Source organism: Hippopotamus amphibius, chromosome 3 (assembly GCF_030028045.1).
Source record: "Hippopotamus amphibius kiboko isolate mHipAmp2 chromosome 3, mHipAmp2.hap2, whole genome shotgun sequence".
Taxonomy (NCBI): Eukaryota; Metazoa; Chordata; class Mammalia; order Artiodactyla; family Hippopotamidae; genus Hippopotamus; species Hippopotamus amphibius.
In genome coordinates, this window is record NC_080188.1 from 30398797 (window position 1) to 30419852 (window position 21056).

General features: G+C 34.9%; 1 protein-coding gene across 3 annotated transcripts in view; it reads left to right on the plus strand.

Moving 5' to 3' along the window:
- Positions 1-21056, plus strand: part of EXOC1 (exocyst complex component 1) — a 55786-nt gene that overhangs the window by 10740 nt on the left and 23990 nt on the right. For all 3 annotated transcript variants that reach the window (XM_057726555.1, XM_057726553.1, XM_057726554.1), the window contains exons 4-9: positions 1018-1177; positions 5628-5815; positions 7650-7877; positions 8083-8215; positions 8846-8955; positions 16630-16779. In XM_057726555.1, coding sequence (XP_057582538.1) covers positions 1018-1177; positions 5628-5815; positions 7650-7877; positions 8083-8215; positions 8846-8955; positions 16630-16779 — 969 coding nt within the window. The remainder of the gene's footprint in view (positions 1-1017; positions 1178-5627; positions 5816-7649; positions 7878-8082; positions 8216-8845; positions 8956-16629; positions 16780-21056) is intronic.

Genomic DNA, 21056 nt, shown 5'->3' on the forward strand with positions numbered 1-21056 from the left:
GGTGGCTGCACCAATTTATAATGCAATTACCTTTTCATTGTAAATGAAAGTTTTCAATCTTTTGTCATTTTAATTCTGCTTATTGAGCATAAATTTAATTAGTGCATCCATGCTACTGTAATATGATTATACCATAGGTCCAGTCTTGATCCCTAAATTATTCTAGATCTTCACAGTGAAAGTCATATCACTTTCCTTGCCTATTTTATGGTCTTTATTTACATTTTATTCCCCCTAAATAACACTTTAGATTAATAGATGATTAGCCTTCTGTAGAACTTTAAAAATGTTGGAGCCTATTTTTAATTCTTTGGATTTGAGGTAAAGTATACATCCATATGTTTTCATTTTTTATGTAGTAGTCAAGTAGTTCTGTATTCAAGGGAGAATATCAAAGCATGAAATTATTTCTGCAGTGTGAGTTAAGAGACATGTAGAGAGCATAGTGCAGTTCTTTCATATCAGTTGAAATTCTATTCTGTATTTTCAGAATTGAAAACAGGAGCAGTCCCTGTTTTTTCACTTCTTTTGTTCTTAGAAACCGCACTAGGGTATAGATAGTATTTTTTCTCATATGTTGTAATGAGAAGATTCACAGTTGTGAATAATAGCACATTATCAAAGAAAAAGTATAACTCTAAAACCCCACAGGCAACTTAAAAAGAAAAATTAGGTCTACATCAAAACTAGAGACCACTGTCATCTTATAAGCTAGGAAGCTGAGACGCAAGCTATTTAGTAGACATCCTGTACTTTCACTCATAGACCTAAGGGGCATAGAAAGGAAATTATCAAAACATTGTGTTGTTTTTAATCCAGCTTCTATTGGGAGGTAAACAAAATATTTGCTATAAATTGAATTTTCTGAACGATTCTCTGCAATCATTTAGTTGATTTTTAATGGTGATTTTTTTGACAACAGCTTCAACTTCTTTTTGTTTTATTGAAATATAGATTTTACAATAATGAAAGGAGGATATGATCAAAAACAATATCTCTTGTATATTTTTATTTCAGGAAAATCCTGAATTTGATTTACATTTCGAAAAAATATATAAATGGGTTGCCAGCAGCACTGCTGAAAAGAATGCATTTATTTCATGCATTTGGAAATTGAATCAGCGATATCTCCGGAAGAAAATTGATTTTGTCAACGTTAGCTCACAGCTTTTGGAAGGTAAAGTTAAATAAAAATGTATATATAAAGTCAGGCATATCTGTAAGTAAGTATATAATTTGACATTATTCAAAGTAATTAAAACTGAATTTTTTTTTGTAAAGGAATTTTAAAATATTTTTTCTTATTGCAGAAGTGATGCTTGTTCATTATAGAAATTGATTCATTAAATTAAATGAAAATGACTTATAAACTTAATCCTCAGAGATAACTACTGTTAACATTTTGTTAGATATCCTTCTGATCTTTTTTCCTATGCAAACTGAAATACTTTTTTTAAAATAAATTTATGTTGTTACCTAACATACTTTTTCATATAATGTACCATGAGCATTTTCCATGTTATTAAACACTTACCCCAACATTGTTTTTAATGACACCATAGTATTCCATTGTATTGGATATACTATAATTTTTTAACTAATCACTTTTTAAAAATTTTCCAATCTTGGCTTATTTTAAACAACTCTGAGATGAATATCCTTGTAGCTGTATTTTTTGTAGAGTGTGGGTGTAGTGTTTAAGAACACAACTGTGGAGTCAGACTGCCTGGGTTCAAATCCTGGCTTTGTCACTTACTATAGCTGTGTGACCTTGGCTTACTCTATGTTTCAGTTTCTCTTATCTCAGAAACAGAGATAATAATAGTATCGACTCCATAGGATTGTTGTAAGGATTAAATTACTTAAAATATGAACATGATGTGAACAATGCCAGATATATAGTAAGTACTCAATTATATACTCGCAATTATTATTCTATTTTCAGGATAAAGTCCTTAGACACAAAGTTAATTAGGATATTTTAGATCAGAATATCTTCAGAAATATTACTAGGGATTATTTTGTGTTATAAGATAAAAACTCTACTGTTAATTATTAAAAATGTACAGTGAGGTTTTTTTCTTTTAAAATTTCTTTTATAAAGGTATACACATTGTAAGAAGATGGTTCTGTATGCCTTGAGGATGCAGTCTGTGCTGTATTATCTCAAAGAAAGCAATTGAAGTAACAGCAGGTGGTCAGAGTTGTTGCCCCTGTTTATTAGGGAAAAAAAAAGTAGATTTGTTCTAAATTATATACTAGAAAGAAAACTTAGATTTGTCCTAAGTTGTATATTAGCATTTAAAAATAGAAGCTTAGGTTCTGTCAAGTTGAAACATCTGAAATTGCCATTATTCAACCAGTTTGACCTATAAAAATGGCAATTTCAGATGCTTCAAACTATTCCTTGACTTAGTCACTTGCCCTGTCCTTTCTCCATTTTGTTTTACGTAATTCCTTTGCTGTTTTGTCATCCATCTTTCTCTCCTTAGATGCAGTTTTCTTGGCCATCACTTATTAATTAGTGAGCCTGTTACTGGTTTCAGGCTTATGCTTGGAACTTGCAAGTCGCATCTGTCAGGCCCAGTGCTCCTCCCTGCAGTGGGGCTGGCTTTGTGTTGGAGCCCTCAGGGTTGCCTTCTCGCCAGCATTGGCCTCCAGTGTCTTGGTGGTTAAGTGTGTTGAGGGAATGATCTTTAAGAACTTTATGGTAATTTTACATGCCTTAGATAGTGGCTTAATTTGTTCTGAGTAGCTTTATTTTATTTTTTACCATTTCAGGGTTGAACATTCTGATCAGTGAATAATTCATAAGCTTTCTGTTCAGTTTTCAAATATTATGTACTTCCAGATGTTACTTGTTGCCTAAAATGAATTTTAAACCAATATATTTCATTCAGTCAACAATATGGGAAAATACATACCCTACCTGTATTTACCTCATTAAGGAATATTACCAAAATCAATGAGAAGAGTATTGCTGTTTTTTGAGAATGAGGTGACTAGTTTAAAAAAAAGAAAAGACATTTAATTTTTTAGGGCCTTAAAGGTGTAGACATTTTTATTTTTATAAACATTACCTAATTGAAATCAATTATGAGAATACTGAGATCTTTAAGGACCTCATTTTGAAAATCACTTTCTATAAATCAGTAACTGTTGCTTTATTTTAGTGGAGTTCATATAGTAGCTTTATTAGTGTCAATAAACTTGTTTAATGTTTTACTGGTCTTTAAAATCATGGCCACTAATTCCCATTAAAAAATAAAATAAAATCTCTAAGCTTTGGGTTATGTTAGAAGACAAATGAGAAATTCTCACCTTCTCCTTTTAAGAACTAAATAATCATTCAAGTAAGTAAGACTGTTCATTGGGAATGTTAGCAGTAGCAACTTTAGTAGCTTTTATTGATGACAATTGAATGTTCATGCTAATAATTGGGGCTTCTTGGTAGAATAAGGTTCTTAAAACAGGACTTTGTTAGCAGTTGAAGCAGAGTGAAGTTTTTGTTTGGCCTTTTCTTTTTCATTCTTGCAGCCAGATTTTTTTAATCTTTGATTTGAATCCTTGAAAGCCAGCTTGAACTGATATCTTGTGTTTTCTTAAATTGCTTCCATCTTGTCCTTTCTAACAATGTTTTATGACTAATCCATTATGAAGGAGTGTAGGGGAAAAGGTTTGGGCCTTGAGTGAAAATAACTAGACTAAACTCATGAGTCACAACTGACCTATAAATAATCCCCAGGAAGTGATCTGTTTCCCAGTTTTCTCCTCCAAGGACTCGGCAGTACTGTTTCTTAAAAGACTAAGAGAAAATAGAAAGATAAATGTATTTTTAGTCACTGTCAGAAAATGAATAAGAAAAATGAACTCTGGAAATTTAGCTTCTTATGTATATTTCCAGTTTGTGGTCGTATTTGGCATTGTCTTTTAAGCTTTAATTTAGCATGAAGTTCAAATGAGATATGGGTAGTATTTTTAAAATTTAAACCTGTGTACTTTTCTACCCAGCTAATATTCTTTGCTTACTTTCCTCTGCTTTTTTCATACCTTTTTACTCTCCAGAACTGCCTAAAGTTACAGAAGGTGCGTAACACCTTTTCTTCTTATTCTATTCCATATATTTTTATTACTTGCCATTGTTATGTACTGTTGGTTGCATATTTTATGAAATTGTGTGCAGGGAAAAGTGTAGTACTACAAAATCCATATGGTAATAAAAATTAATGATGGCATTCATTATTGACTTTCAAAGGACTTTTATGGAAGAGAAAATACTTCTGAAGCAATTATGATCATTTAAAATATTTGTTTGTTTTTAAATATTTACTTGTGTAAGGAGCTGTACAAAATGATTTGGGTATTCCCTGCCCCCTAGCGGCTAAGAAGCTGTCACACATGACAGTTTAATATTTCCACAGTGACTGTTTCAAAGGACTAGGAGCTCGGCGATGCCACTCTAAGGAACTTATATTTATATACTGTAATCTGTAATTGCCTGTACCAAAAGTTTTAGCCCACTCCTTTTCTTTCTGGGACGTTATCTAAATCTACCTAATTACCATTCTTAAGAGTAAATTGTGTGTTACTTTGAATTAAGTGTTTTTTGTTCTAGGACAAATTAACATATGTCAAGTCACGCTGAATGCAGATATTCATTTTCATACAACATAATGAATATTTAAAACATCCAGTGCTTGTGATTTAAATCATGTCCCATGAGTTGATGAAAATCAGTGACTTTGTTTCAAGGTTTATTTAGGGGTAAAAATTATTTTTTTCCTTTTACCTCTCTTAACCTCAGGATTTATATAAAATCCCACATGCTGAGTGTATTCTCTCAAAAAAATTGAACTAAGACATTTATCCAGAAAGTATCTCAGATTTGACCTGGTGATGTTTTGTTTTGAAGCAGGAAAACAGTTTAAATTTTTGTATCCATGCAGCCATGTAGTTGTTGCTCTTCTTACCACAGTATACAGTTATTGAGAAAGTTTCTTATTAGCTGACCTTTAGAAATTTTATTAACACGTAAAAAATTTTTAAAGACAGAAATGGAAAATTCACTGAATATTTTCAGTGCCCAAAATAAATTGTTAATTGTGGATGCATTTTTTAAATTTCAATTGAAAGTTATTTGGAGAAAATAAGAAAACATAACAAAGACAAAAAGAATAAAAAGAACAGAAGAAAATGTTACCTGGAAAAAAAAGGAAAGCAAATTGTTTTTCATGTGTCCTGAATTCATAATCATTGTTTTGTTAGAACAACAGCCACCTCAGGTAGGGGAAGAAACGATTAGTCTTGCGCACGTGTTGTTTCTGGTTTTATATTTGTTTTATAGTTTAATTATGTTTTGGGAAACTGACTAAAGCCCATTTTAACACAACTCAGTGGATTAGACTGCATGCTTTTGTTATAATAGATATTATATTAACACATGCGGTTCTTCATAAAAATAAGGGGTTTTTTTCATATATTTTTTTCTTATATTTTGAATTATTTTTTCCTATTTTTCAGCCACTAAATGTGACCTGTGCTTATAACTGACCTTACCTATAAGTACAGTGCTACTGTCCATCCTACTTTTCTTTACTACTTTATTTTTAATTTTTACCCTCTTTAAGAATCTGTTCCAAGCGGAGAAAATCAGAGTGTGACAGGAGGCGATGAAGAAGCAGTGGATGAGTACCAAGAGTTAAATGCAAGAGAAGAACAGGATATTGAGATAATGATGGAAGGCTGTGAATATGCAATTTCGAATGCCGAGGCCTTTGCAGAAAGGTTGTCCAGAGAGCTGCAGGTGCTAGATGGGGTAAGCCTTTCTTGTAGTCTATGATTAGTGATGTGTACTGGATTGAGGAGACTGGTGATGTTCATATTTTACTGCCTGGGCACTTAAGCCTGGATGGTGTGATTATTGCTGTCTTTCTCTATAAGTACGTTACCAGCTGCCATCAGTCTTTCATTGTTCTTGTTCAAAAACAGAACCATACCTCTTAGGCCATTGAAGGCAGTTGGCTGAGGTTCTGGATTTGGGGACGTTCTTGATATGAAATGATGGAAGTAAAAAGTAGCCAACCTGAAACCAACTTGGGAGTTGATTCCTCAGCCTCTGAAACACCTCAGAATAGTTCAGTGCAAAAGAATAGCGTTTTTGTGGTTTGGAAAAAAAAATAGGTACCAGTTAGAAAGAGAGAAATTGGGCTGAAAGAAGTAAATCATGTACCCAAAGAGAGCAAAATAGTGTGGTGAAAACAGGAGAGCCAGGGGAAAAGGATGTTTGACTTCTCTGGGGAAATGTTTTGGAATAGACTCTCTTCATTTGTTTGCACATTTCAGAGTTTATATCTAAATGCATGTCTTCAGAAAGTAAAAAGCACCTCTGTTGTGAGAAAAACCTAAAATGAGAACATTTGGAGGTTTTGTGTTTTGTTTGGACAAGATATACATTTAAGAAAAACCCTCAAAGAATAAGGAATATTTTAAAGACTTAAAGAATGTTGGCATTTTATGCATGAAAGGTACAGAAGTTATGAGATTGAATTCAGGCCCAGAGATTACATGTATAGTCCAAGCTTAAAAATTTATGAAACTCTCTGAAAGTAAAGCCTAGAAGAGACGTCACGATGTTAAAGTGGAAGTTGTGCTGGGTCAGTTCAAGCCCCAGCTCTGCTGTTTATGATGTCAGTGGGTCTGAGCCCTGCTGCCTTTACAGTTGGGCTGCACCTACAATTGAGTTATTATGAATAGTATATAAAATAACTCATGCGAAATTATAGCATCAATTGTACAATGATATTCTTTTAATTCCTTGTCCAAGTTTTTTCCTCATATCGTGTTATCTGCCTTTTTAATGTGGCTTAGTGGTTTGTATTTTCTAGTTAATATTGCATCTGTGTTCCAAGTCATCATATTACTTTGCAGTTTAATTTTGGATTTGAAAGCTTTCGTATTTCAGGGAATTCAGAATCAATAGTCAGAATCATTTAGAAAACATTAATAAGGGGATGGTGGTTTGTTACTGCTTTGCCTGGGAAAAAAAGTAGTCACAAATAAAAAAGAAATGAAAGAATACCATAGGAGGAGCTATCTTATGGCAATAGGCTCTTCCATATCCTGTTAGTACACATCATACTACAGTTATAAATTAGTTCCATGAATCCTTCAAAGACTGGCATACTACTGCTACCCTCTTGACTAAGGTATTAGCATAGATGAAAACGTAGATGATTATGCTTTTATTTAGGGTTTTACATAAATATTACAGAGTATAGAAAATTTTTATAGCTGATAGAGTTGGAAGAAGTATCAGAGGTGACATAGTCTAATGCCAGTGAATTTACGGAAATGAGAATATACCATCACTGATGATACATCATGGGGCAGAACCCTACTTGTTCAGTCTGCAGAGATATACAATACTGAGGTATGGTCCCTAACCTCGATGTAGGGGAAAGTGTACTCTCCTGAAATACTGTGTAAGAAAGTAGAATGTAAGCACAAAGTGACAAATTTAATTAGATGTTTAAATGTGTACGTCAGCCTTTGTTACTCTGCTGTCAAAGAGATTTATCAGTATTTCATTTTTATACCTCTTTTACACATTTGAAGAATACAAAGTATTACTTTTGTTTTTAACTTTGTAGGCCAACATCCAGTCAATCATGGCCTCCGAAAAGCAAGTAAACATCCTAATGAAGTTGCTGGATGAGGCCCTGAAGGAGGTGGATCAGATTGAATTGAAACTGAGCAGTTATGAGGAAATGCTCCAAAGTGTAAAAGAACAAATGGATCAGATCTCTGAGAGCAACCACCTAATTCATCTTAGTAACACTAATAATGTAAAACTCCTATCTGAGATAGAGTTCCTTGTGGTAAGCATGATTCTAAATTAGCAACAACAATAAAAAAAATCTAATGATAATATGTAAAACCTATTTGTAATCATTTTGTAATTTCCGTAGGAGAGCAAGATTTAAAAATACTGAAACTCCAAAGACCTAGTAATAGGATTGAGTAGCATCTTACCTGTGAACTTCCCAACAGTACATTTGCAAATGGTGTATTTATATATTCCAGAACCACATGGACTTGGCTAAAGGTCACATAAAGGCCCTTCAGGAAGGAGATCTTGCCTCTTCTAGGGGCATTGAGGCCTGCACCAACGCCGCAGATGCCCTACTGCAGTGCATGAATGTGGCTCTTCGACCAGGTGCATTCTTCAGAGACACTAAAATCTGCCCAAGAACCTGAGACTAAGCCTGGGACTTAGTATAAAGCTTTTGACAAGAAATACATGGGGCAAGTGGTTTAGGGTTACATTATTAGCTATTCAAACAAGTTTCGCTTATTATCGAACGTAATTTGTATTGGCTCCTAAGCACTTTTTCATTTCAGTTCCTTCTGACTGACCATCAGTGACTCTGGTTAACACCAGAATTTTTCTTCAGTACTGTCCACAGAACCTAACACAAAGTAGATGACATAAGGTTTTGCTAGATCAGAAGTTCCAAAACTTGAGTTTGCATCAGAATCACCTAGAGGGCTTGTTAGAATACAAATTGCCAGGTGTCACTTCCAGAATCAGTAGGTCTGGGCTGAGACCTTAGAATCTACATTTCTAACAGTTCCCAGATGATGCTGAGGCAGGACCACACTGTGAGAACCACTGTTCTATATACTATCTTTTTCCCCTTACCTTTCTTTTATAAAGCATAGGAATAAACCAGTAAAACTTTGGGCTCTTCAAAACTGAAATATGTATACTGTTATAAATGCGTCCATTAAAGATCGAGGAATTCTTTTTGCCCATTAAATAAGTCAAGAAATGTTATGATTTCAGGCCATGACATGCTTCTGGCAGTCAAACAGCAACAGCAGCGTTTCAGTGATTTGCGAGAGCATTTTGCCCGGAGACTAGCCAGTCACCTCAACAATGTTTTTGTTCAACAGGTAATTTTATTTTATAATTACTACTGTCATGTTCCTGTAGCTTGTTTATGTATTAGCTTAAAATTAAATTCTCACCAAAAAAAATTTAGTATGTTAAATTGGGATCACAGTATATTCCTGCACATATTTATTTGATTTTAATATTTTTAATATTTTTAAATTTTAATATTTTTAAATATATCTATGAGTAGATATGCATTTTGGGCCTCAGTGGCCTCTTTAGGAAGACAGTCTAGTTCCTTTTAGCTAAAACTCCCTGAGTTTTAAATAAATATGCTTACATGTTGCCTATACCATTTAGACATTCTTATTGATAAAAGTAAGTCCAAACCTGTTACATGTTTACTGTTTGGTCTGTTTTATTTTTCAGTATTTTGAAGTGAGAACTAGGACTTGATTCCATGTTTGGAGTGTTTCCTTGGCTTTGTGTACTTATATATATGAGAAAAATGACTAAGTCAATTGTAAATTCCAGTTGATTTAATCTTATATAAACCCTTTGCATTTTTATGTGGAAAGGAATGTTATAATTAAGGTTGTGGCAATGATAGTAATGTTAATAATATCATTAAGCATACCTTAGAGGGATTTGAATAGAATGCATTGTAATATCTGGACATTTTAATAAATTAGGTTTTGTATATTTTTCATCTCTTATTTTAATAGGGTTATTGGGCAAAAAAAAAATCGAGGGAAATTCTGTTCATCAAGAAATGCTGTCTGAAATACTGGATTCTTATTTTGTTTTCACTTTGTAGTATTCTCAAACAATTGTATTTACTATATTTTATTTCTGATTAGTTTACTCAGGCCCTCCTTCAACTCTATAACAGGTCCTACTTTCTGTCAGTGCCTGTGAGTACATCAACTTTGGCTCCAGCTTCTCTGATTCTTTTTTTTTTTTTTTTTTTTTCTGTAAAATTTACTAAACTTAACAGCAGTGGAATCTTTATAGATTATAATTTACTGATTTAAGCTACCTGTTAACCATATTTGTAGCAGTTTTTTAATGTCCCATAACAGAAAGTTTATTTAGGCCATAAAGGCATTTAATCTCATTCTGCTTGCCTTTCTTCCTGTAATTCTTTCACTTACTCACTTACTCCTTCATTTATTTGGAAATCATTTGCCAAGTGATTAGAGATGCACACCAGCCATTTATTTGGAATAGATGAGAGGTTGATTCTGCCCTCAAGTCACTTACAATCTGGGCAAGACAGACAGGCAGACTCAGGGAGTGTATATGTCATGATAGTGGTACTGTGGGAGCAGAAAGGAAGACCACCTAATGAAGCATGTGAGGGGGAAATTGGGAAAGACTCTCTTACCATTTCACTTGACTTGAAAAGCACCAAGAAAAAAGTAAACCTAGAAATCACATAGGAAATACTAATGCGCATTTTTCTTACACTATTTCATTATGTTTCTACACAATTCCCTACTTTTGTTTTTTTTGGTTTTTTTTTTACATTCTTTTGATCCAGATTTTTAGGGGGGGGGGGGTACACCAAGTTCAATCATCTGTTTTTATACTTAGTTTTTAAAAATAATCCTGACAGTGATGTAGTCCACATTTGTAGATGGTACTGAAAATACCAGTCAGTAAACAGTAATCCTTTCTGCACTCTTAATTGTTTCTTGTAACATGCTATTCTTTATGATTTTGCTTCCTTGCCTTATAAACTAATGGCTTTGTTTAAAGTGAATGCTTCCCAGTTCTGAAAATCTAATGTGTATTGTTACATGCATGTTGAAAACCAGAATGTTGCAACAACCTAGAAGAAGAAAGTGGAGGATGATGTCCCAAGTACAGAAAAGAGATTTTCTGTGTGTTAAATTTAGTGTATTGTGTCACCTAGCAGAAGAGTTGGGAAACATGGGTATTTCTGTTCCTGGTTGTGGGACACAGCAGCTGGGAAATTTTGATTACCACATTATGGTACATCTCTTTGTCAATCACCAAATTTTCATCATGTGCCTATTTTGTACTCACTGGCCTCCATATATAAGAGTAGGAAATGGCTCCCACCCTCAAGATGCTTGTGAGGAGGTGTTAAAAGTAATGCACTTAAAGCTCTACAGCAATGTATACAGGATACCTTGGAGACATTGCAAGTTCAGTTCCAGACCACTGAGATAAAGTGAATATCTCTATAAAGCAAGTCACACAAATTTTTTTGTTTCCCAGTGCATATAAAAGTTATGTATACACTATATTGTAGCCTAAGTGTGCAACAGCATTATATCTAACAAAAGAATGTATACACCTTAGTTTAAAAAATGCTTTATTGCTAAAAATTGCTAACCATCATCTGAGCCTTCAGTGAGTCATAATCTTTTTTGCTGGTGGTAGGTCTTTCCTCGGTGTTGATGGTGATCAAGGTGGTGGTTGCTGAAGATTGGTGTGGCTATGGCAGTTTTTAAAAATAAGACAACAGGGAATTCCCTGGTGGTCCAGTGGTTAGAACTCTGCACTCTCACTGCCAAGGGCTTCAGTTCAATCCCTGGTCCCAGAACTATGATCCCACAAGCCACGCAGCCAATAAATGAATAAATAAATATGAAACAAAATGAAAAATGAAAAAGGCAACAATGAAGTTTGCTATAATGATTGACTTTTCCTTTCCCAAACAATTTCTCTGTAGCATGCAGTGCTATTTGATAGCATTTTACCCACAGTAGAATTTCTTTCAAAATTGGAGTCAGTCCTCCCAAGTCCTGCCACTGCTTTATCAACTAACTTTATGGAATATTCTAAATCTTTTGTTGTCATTTCAATAATCTTCACAGCATCTTCACCAGGAGCAGATTCCATCTCAAGAAACCACTTTCTTTGCTCACCAATAAGAAGCAACTCCTTATCCATTAAAATCTGTTAAATGAGATTATAGCAATTCAGTCACACATTCAGGCTCCACTTCTAATTCTGGTTCTCTTGTACTTTCTACCACATCTGTGGTTACTTGCTCTACTGAAGTCTTGAACCCTTCAAGGTCATTCATGAGGGTTGGAATTAGCTTCTTCCAAAACTCCTGGTAATGTTGATATTTCGACCCCTTCTCATGAATCACGAGTGTTCTTAATGGCAGCTAGAATGGCAGATCCTTTCCAGAAGGTTTTCAATTGACTTTACCCAGGTGCATCAGAGGAATCTATGGCGGCTACGGCCTTACAAAATGTTATTTCTTAAAAATAAGACTTGAAAGTCAAAATGACTCTTTGATCCATGGGCTGCAGAATGGATGTTGTGTTAGCATGAAAACAACATTAATCTCTTTGTACATCTCCATCAGAGCTCTTGGGTGACCAGGCGCCTTGTCAGTGAGCAGTAGGTCTCAACAGTGGGCTTAAAATATTTGGTAAAATATTCATGTTGTAAACAGATGTACTGCCATCCAGGCCTTGTTGTTCCATTTTAGATCACAGGCAGAGTAGATTTAGCATACTTAAGGACCCTAGAATTTGCAGAATGGCAAATGAGCATTGGCTTCGTCTTAAAGTCACTAGCTGCGTTAGCGCCTAATGAGAGAGTCAGCCTGTCCTTTGAAGCTTTGAAGCCGGGCATTTTCTTCTCCTCTCTAGCTATGAAAGTCTTAGATAGTGTCTTCTTCCAAAGGATGGCTGTTTCTTCTACATAGAAAATCTGGCTGTTAGTGGAGCCACCTTCTTTAATTATTTCAGCTAGATCTTCTGGGTAACTTATTCCAGGTCCTACGTCACCACTTGCTGCTTTACTTTGTACTTTCATGTTATAGAGACAGCCTTTTCCCTTAAACCTCATAAACCAACCTCTGCTAGCTTCAGACTTTTCTTCTGCAACTTCCTCACCTCTCTCAGCCTTCGTAGAATTGAAGAGAGTTGGGGCTTTGTTCTGGATTAGGCTTTGGCTTAAGGCAATGTTGTGGCTAGTTTGGTCTTCTATCTAGACCACTGAAAGTTTCTCCATATTAGCAATAAGGCTGTTTCACTTTCTAATCATTCATGTATTCACTGGAGTAGCACTTTTAATTTGCTTCAAGAACTTTTCCTTTGCACTCAACAACTTGGCTGTTTGGTATGAGGCCTAGCTTTCAGCCGATCTTGGCTTTCGACATACCTTCCTCACTCAACTTAATCGTTGGTTTAAAGTGAGAGACGTGTGACTCTGCCTTTCATTTGAACACTTAGAGGCGATTATCAGAGTATTAATTGGTATAACTTCAGTATTGTTGTGTCTCAGACAATAGGGAGGCCTGAGGAGAGGGAGAGAAACAGGGGAATGACCCGTCGGTGAAGGAGTCAGAACACACAACATTTATCAATTAAATTCACCGTCTTATACGGACATAGTTCGTGGTGCCCCAAAACAGTTACAGTAGTAACATCAAAGATCCCTGATCACAGATCACCATAACAAATATAGTAATAATGAAAAAGTTTGAAATATTGCAAGAATTACCAAAATGTAACAGAGACACACATGAGCAAATGCTTTTAGAAAAATGGTGCCAATACACTTGCTTGACACAGCGTTACCACAAACCTTCAATTTGTAAAATATTCAATATCTGCAAAGTGCAGTAAAAGCAAAGCACAATAAAATGAGATATGCTTGCATATTAAATTGCTAATTGTATAACCACATATATATAATATACATAAGTATAAGTGCTAAAGAGGTTTAATCAAAAGTGAGTTCACTGAAGATGTAAGTAGTCAGATATGGTATCACGGATTAAGACAAGTCCTGAACAGAGTTCCATACAATGCAGTATATAGCAAATGTATAGATATCATAACATTATAACTACAGAATAATCCAGTGGAAATAATCTAATGACCACAACATAACAATGATTTAAGAGCATTCATTCCTGGTCTTTTTAGAATTCACTCATCAATAAAATTAAATTTGGAGACTGACCAGCTCACCAATTTATTTTACCAAATAAAAACCTTAAAAAAGAAATATCGCCATCTGCTTTCACTATCTCTTTATTTTTAAAATGACATTTGGCACTGAAAGAAAAGGAAAAACATAATTTTGGGCTTTACAAATTAATACAGTTATCTTTATGAGAAACTTGCTCCCATTCTTTGCTTGTTTTCTTGTTGCTGCAGGCCAGTGAGAACATCTTCTCTTTGGGAATCATTGATTCAAAGCACACGGTCCGTGATGCAGCTTTCATAGTAATACTTCCACATAGCTATATTTTAATGAAACTTGAAATGTATTTTTATTTAATATTCACTTCTTACTGTAACAGAATAATATTTTTAACAATTGGCTAAATTCTTTTGGCTCTTTTAGATCTTCTTACACACTCAGCTTCCATTGAAATGATAGACTTTTACCGTGTCTTACACATTTACTAGGAATTCATGTATCTAGAAGATATTCATCTGAGAGAATCAGGCCAGTTACACTAATTAGGATTCTGATATTGAAAGCAGGCAGTCAGATTAAGGCTAGTGAAAAATATTTGCAAAAGGAATACATCCTTTTAAAAAAATTTTTGGTGGTTTTTTGAAAGATTTGTCTTGAAAGGATAACCATTCTCTGCTCCTTTTCCCCCTTTGGTTCTACAGAGACCTCATGATTCTCTGCTCCGCCTTTAGCAACATGATGAGACCAATTATGCACTGAACTAAAAGTACAACCAGGAAAAAACTAAAGTTGTGGCAGGTTTTGCTAGATGCTTAAATTTGGAAATTTTTCTTTCAACATGTATTTACAGAAACATCATACAGCAAAATATAACCTGTGTAATAAACCAACAATAGTCAGTTCATGTCATAAAAATTACTTCCTTAAGCATGTTTCACAATCTTCTAAACATAAGTTGATGTGGTTAAAAACTTAGAAAGAACTATGATTACTTAACATAGGTTTTCATGATTGTTGAAACTTTGTTCATATTTTCTTTTTCCTTTAAGGAAATAAACATGCCATAACATAGAAAGAGTCTGCAAATCTTGAAAATTTATTCAACATTTAACATGAACGTATCGTTTCTGTTAGAAACTTAGTAAAGCAAAGTGGTTAAGAGTGTGGACAGTGGAGCCAAGTTTCCTGGATTGCAAATCCTGATTCTGCTGCCTGGGTGACTTTGGGCAGCTTAACTGCTTTGTGCCATCTTAGTTGCCCTATCTAAATAATATATATTTTTTCTATATTATTGGTTGAATTAATTTAAGTATTTGATTTTCTTGCTTCCTATAGGTATTTTGGAAACATTTTTTCTAAAATCTTTCTGTTAACAGTAATAACATTTAATCTATCTTAATAGTAATAATTTGAAGGTAATGTTCTTTATATTAGTGAATTTTCAGATGATGGTGATCTTAAAATGTTATTTGCAAAAGAAAGCTTTGAATAGTGATATATGTGAAAGAGCTTTGTAAACTGTAAAATGCTCTATAAATGTTAACTCTTCCATTTTGCAGAAGAGGCAAAGGTTTTTAATTGAAGAGCTTTCCTGACATTAAATTAAATAATATAACTTAACATTTAATGCCGAGTAAACAGTTGTAGAAGAACATAAACAACAATTTTGAGTCTTAAAGCATTGAGAAAATTAATGAGGAAGATTGGGATAATGAAAAGATATATTGTTAATAAAGACAGAATCTTTGAAAAACATTTATAAGCTATAACAAGTTTGTCAAATATTCTTCCCCTTTATTCAGCGTAACTAGTTAAGACACACAATTTGGAGACATTAGCAGACTTAAAACTATGATATCTATGCTTAGTATCTAATATCTGTGATTTAATGGAATCCCAGTCATTGTTCTGATGTGGCCATTAGAAAACATTTTTGTAATGTAATGTTTGTATTGACCTTTAGCAATTTTTGAGTCTGGTTGAAATGATTTTGTTTGACATGTTTTTAAAAGAAAACAGAAGTGAACCCACATGACTAAGATTCAGATTCTAGCTTTCTTCCTGTGTGACCTGTGCAAATCACTTAACTCTTTGAGTTTCAATTTGTTCTTCAGTTTGTTCTGTTGGATCAGATGATCTACTAGGTCTATATACTCTAAAACAAAAGTTAGGATGCATCATCTGTCTCAGGCTGTTTGAAATCTTATTAATTTATTATTAAGTCATGTCAAGGATTGCAAACAAAATCATGTAGTTATTTGCTTAACAAATCAATAGAAAAATTAAAATTACATTATTATTAAGGGTTATCCTGAAAAGCCCAGGATATAGTCATCTGTAGTCCTTCCTAGTTCTGAAATTCTGTATCTTATGTATTTTCATCTGTTGTTTTAAATGCTGTAGACTCTACTGGAAATACCATAGATGTAGACAATTTGTTTTAAATAACTTCTCTATTTGGTGTGTTTTTTAATACAGTTTGTATCATGGTATTTATTTGCTTAGTAAATTGTAAAATGATATGGGAGAGGCAAGCTTGATTAAAACATTCATTCTCAACTCCTTCAGAAGATAAAACAAGTAGCTGATTTATCAGAAAGCCATTCTTGTGTGTTTATGATTATTTTATGGTGGTGGTGTTCAGTATACACAGGATGATAAAATAAGACATGTAAGTACTCATTTCTTATTTTTCTATGTTCTTTGGTTTTGCTTGGCCATGTTTGATTATTGTTCAGAGTTTTCAGTTAACAACAGTGTTTCTTTATACTGTCAATGATATTTATGTGCTTATTTGCTCATTCTAGGGTCATGATCAGAGTTCAACTCTTGCTCAGCACTCTGTTGAACTGACTTTACCTAATCATCATCCATTTCATAGAGACTTGCTCCGATATGCCAAGCTGATGGAGTGGCTGAAGAGTACTGATTATGGAAAATATGAGGGACTAACAAAGGTATGGATTTGATGTCAGTTACTCACTGAGTATAGAGCATAATCTCTTTTTTTTTTTAACTCTTTATTGGAGTATAATTGCTTTACACTATTGTGCCAGTTTCTGCCATACAACAGAGTGAATCAGCTGTATTTATACATATGTCCTCTCTCTCTCCCTCCTCTCCCTCCTGAGACTCCTTCCCACCATCCCTATCCCACCCCTCTAAGTCATCACCAATCATTGAGTTGATCTCCCTGTGTTAAGAGCATAATCTTTTAGAATCAAGAGGTCATGTGTTCAGTTCCCCAAGTGACATTTGAAATACTGTTGTTTATCCTTAGCAAAGTAGAAAATAATTGAGTTTCTGAGTGCTCGTTAGCCAGGGAGAACATTTATTTACTTACTTGGGTGGAGAAGAGCTAGATTTTGAACTTCAATATAATATAGTATTAGGCCATAGTGTAGCCTGAAGCATCATTTAGTTTAGTTAAATGCTGTAATTGTTTCCTGAGTTTCTTTGTGAGCAGTATACAAACTAGGGAGGAGGAAGATGTAAGTGAGGCATTTGCCCTCTAAGAATCTATAATCTGTTCTTTTAAGCAAGTGCAATGTGCATCTTTATTAAGCAAGCATTCCACCTTTCCAGGCACACAGAAACGTGGCTGTTTCTATTCCTGGTTGCGGGACAAACTAGCTGGGAAAATTTGATTACCATATAATGGTACATCTCTTTGTCAGTCATCAAATTTTCACTGTGTGCCTGTTTTGTACTCACTGTCATCCATATGTGAGAATAAGAAATGGCTCGCACGCAAGCCCCTACTTCCACAGAGCTTTAAATGTGCCTGGGAAGAACAATTCTACTTAATCAGCAAAAAATTAAGTGCTAACCTGGAAATGAGTTTAAATACATGGCAGTTTAGACTTGAATTGACTTTTAAGTAATGAATAGAAGTTACATAAACCAGAAATAAGAGGAAGAGCATTCCAGGGATGAGGAGCAAGATGTGCAGACGAAAATGGGAAAATATGCCCTTTTCCCAGGACTATAAGAAGGCAAGCCTGACTGTCAAAGCAGAAATTCCATGTTCTGGAATAAAGAATCTGAGCGATGAGACCTAACAGCATTCTTCACATATGGGAAAAGACTAGATGGGGGGAACTAATTTAGAACCTAATGTAATAACTGACATGAAATGAAATCTTGAACCAGGAAGATGACAGTAGGAATAGAGAATATAAACCAAAGGCAAGGGACGGGATGATGCCAGACTTGCAAGACTTGGAGATGAGAAGAACAGTGGTATATACACTGACTGTCAGCAGTCAGACAAGATCAGAGGCTTCATATATTCATTCAGCAAATGAATTGAGCACCTGTTACGTGCTAACACTTTTGTAAGCGCTAGAGACACAGCACTGAAGGAAATAGGTGAACACTTGCCTGTTCAGAGTGCATGTTCTAGTGGAAAAGGACTGACACAAAAGTCAATTGTGTAGTCTGCTGGAAGGTACTGCTGAGGGCTCTAGAGAAAATAAAGCAGGGAATGCCAGGATATCAGAAAGGTTTGCAGTTTCAAAAAGGATGGTCAGAGAAGGCATCATAAGAAGGTGACATTTGAGCACAGAGTTTAAAAACAAGCAGGGGTGAGCCGTGGGGGTTTTAGGAGAAAACTTTCCCAGCACAGTGCAAGTGCCACAAGGCAGGAGCAGCCTGGAGCGCTTGAGGAGCGAGGAGGCCAGTGTGGTTGGAGCACAGCAAGGCAGGTTCAGGATTAGAAGGGCAGATGGGAGAGGTGAAGTGGAGTGGAGCAGGGCAGTGCTGGAAGGGACTGTGCACCATTGTAAGGATTTGGCTTTCACTTTGAGGGAGATAGGGGAAGGGGTGTTGGTGGGCTTTGTATAGTGGAATGACACAATCTGACTTACATTTAATATATAGCTGCTGTAGCAGGAACCCATGGGTTCAGTACTTTTCTGTTGTGTTATGTTTTGTTTTGATTCAGCAGAATTCCGATTTGGAGAGAGCTTAAAGAAAAATATTTGCGTTACTGGAATCTTTGCCTTTTGAAGTTTTAAGAGGATTAATATTCTGAATAATTAAACATTGTTACATCTCCTTAAGAGTTTTGTGCCAACAAGTGCTTTGTCCCCTAGTAAATATTCAAATGAGTAAAATAATCAATAAGCTTTTTGCCTAATTGTGTTCTCAGTGAGTATGATTGTCCTAGCTTTATATATAATGTAGTATTCATGAATGTAATTTAAAGTGAAGAAACAAGATGATAGCCAATCTCACACTGAATTATTGAATCATTTTCTGCTCACAGTATATTTTCAATTGACAGTATTAATGTGCGCTCTTAAATAAAATGGACTTATTTTCCAGGAATGTTACTTGATCTTGTGTTTGAACTTTTGACAGACCATGTATTTTATGCCTCATAATCTAACTTGGTTGCTGAAGTGTTTTCAAAAACAAGAATTTCATTAAAAAGAAAAAAGGAAGAAAGGAATGAAAGAAGGAAACAGATAAACCAGTGTTTCTTTAGTAAGAGATAATAATTAAATCCAGGTACTATTTGAACTTCGTTGGGTGTCACAGCTCACACTTTTTGGAAGGACCAGGAAAAGCCTGTTTTAAATTCCTTAGGGATAAGAATCACTAGGCCTTCCTACGTAGTGCAGTCGTTAAGAATCTGCCTGCCAGTGCAGGGGACACGGGTTCGATCCCTGCTCCAGGAAGATCCCGCATGCCGTGGAGCAACTAAGCCCATGTGCCACAACTGTTGAGCCTTCACGCTAGAGCCCGTGAGCCACAACTGCTGAAACCCACACGCCTAGAGCCCGTGCTCCACAAGAGAAGCCCCCGCAATGAGGAGCCCATGCACCACAATGAAGAGTAGCTCCCTGCTCTCTGCAACTAGAGAAAGCCCGTGTGCAGCAACAAAGACCCAATGCAGCTAATTAATTAATTAATTTAAAAAAAAAAAAAAGAATCGCTAGGCCCTGCCCCAACTCTGCTTATGGCTGAGTCTAAGCAAAGCCCTGATTTTTGGTATACATATTTAGAGCCTAAGGAAAATAGAGGTGCCTTGTTCATGTAATGAGCTCAGCTGTTAGAATCCCTCCTCCCTAGCTATGGCTCTGGGTTGTACACGTAGGGCAAAACAGGGCAGTTAATAATGGAGATGGTCCATCCTTGCTGAGGTAGGAAATGAGCGTTCCTCTCATAATAGCCTGCTGAGGTTGATAGTCTTGAATATTGCTCAGACATCTTCTCTCAACCTCAGTTCTACATTTGTGGAATTTTCTTTTTGTGTAAAGACAAAGTAAAACATGGAGTTATCTGTAAGACTCTACAGTCAGCACAAAATAAAGTTGAAAACACTGCTTGAGATAATATTTATATTCATAATCATTAAATTTTAAGTTAGGTGCTATATACAAGGTGCTAAGAAGAATACGAACTCACGAGAGACATCTTTCAAAACTTGGTAAATGAACAGAGAGTCACACCTGTCTGTGGCCTGTCCCACCAGTGAGTTCTGTTGAGGAGTTGGGGGAAGGTATTCAGTCATTTGAATTACATTGAAAAAGAAGATGATTTTCAGTAGTCTGCTGAAATCACTGTTTTCAAAATACCAAAATGGCTGTTTTGAAACTGTTTAAATTGCTTGGGTCGCAATGTGCTCTTTAAACAATTTGAGTATTGGAATGCAGTCTGTTATATTGAGTGATTTCAGTAGAAATCACTAATAAAGATTTTATGAATTGTAAGAAGCTAATTTTCCATTTGTTAGTCATATACAGTGATTTGCAGTGATCAATATTTTTATGAGAATTTAAACTTGAAAAAATGAGATGCTGAAAAAGTGAAACAGCCCAATGAAATGGGAATAATTTTAGGGTACACTTTATATTTGCTTTTAAAGTTACACAAAGATCACGGGAAAGAATTTCCTATTTGACTAACTTTTCTTACAGAGACTGTGGGAAATGTATATGGCCTATAAATAGAAAAAAGCAGGATCTATGTTATATTTCATCTATATATATATATATATTATATTTATAATGATATAGCTATAAAATAGCTTAAAAATCAGTGGTAAACTGTGAGTCAGTATACAAATATTTAAATAATATATACCTTTGAAAGGTGCATCTGATGTTTAAAGCAAAGTAAACCTGTTCTAAAACTGGATATGTTAATTTGAAATACTAAAGGAAGTTGAAGCATAGATTCCATGATAAATTTAAAAGAATAGCTAGGTACAGGAGTTTTTCTGCTG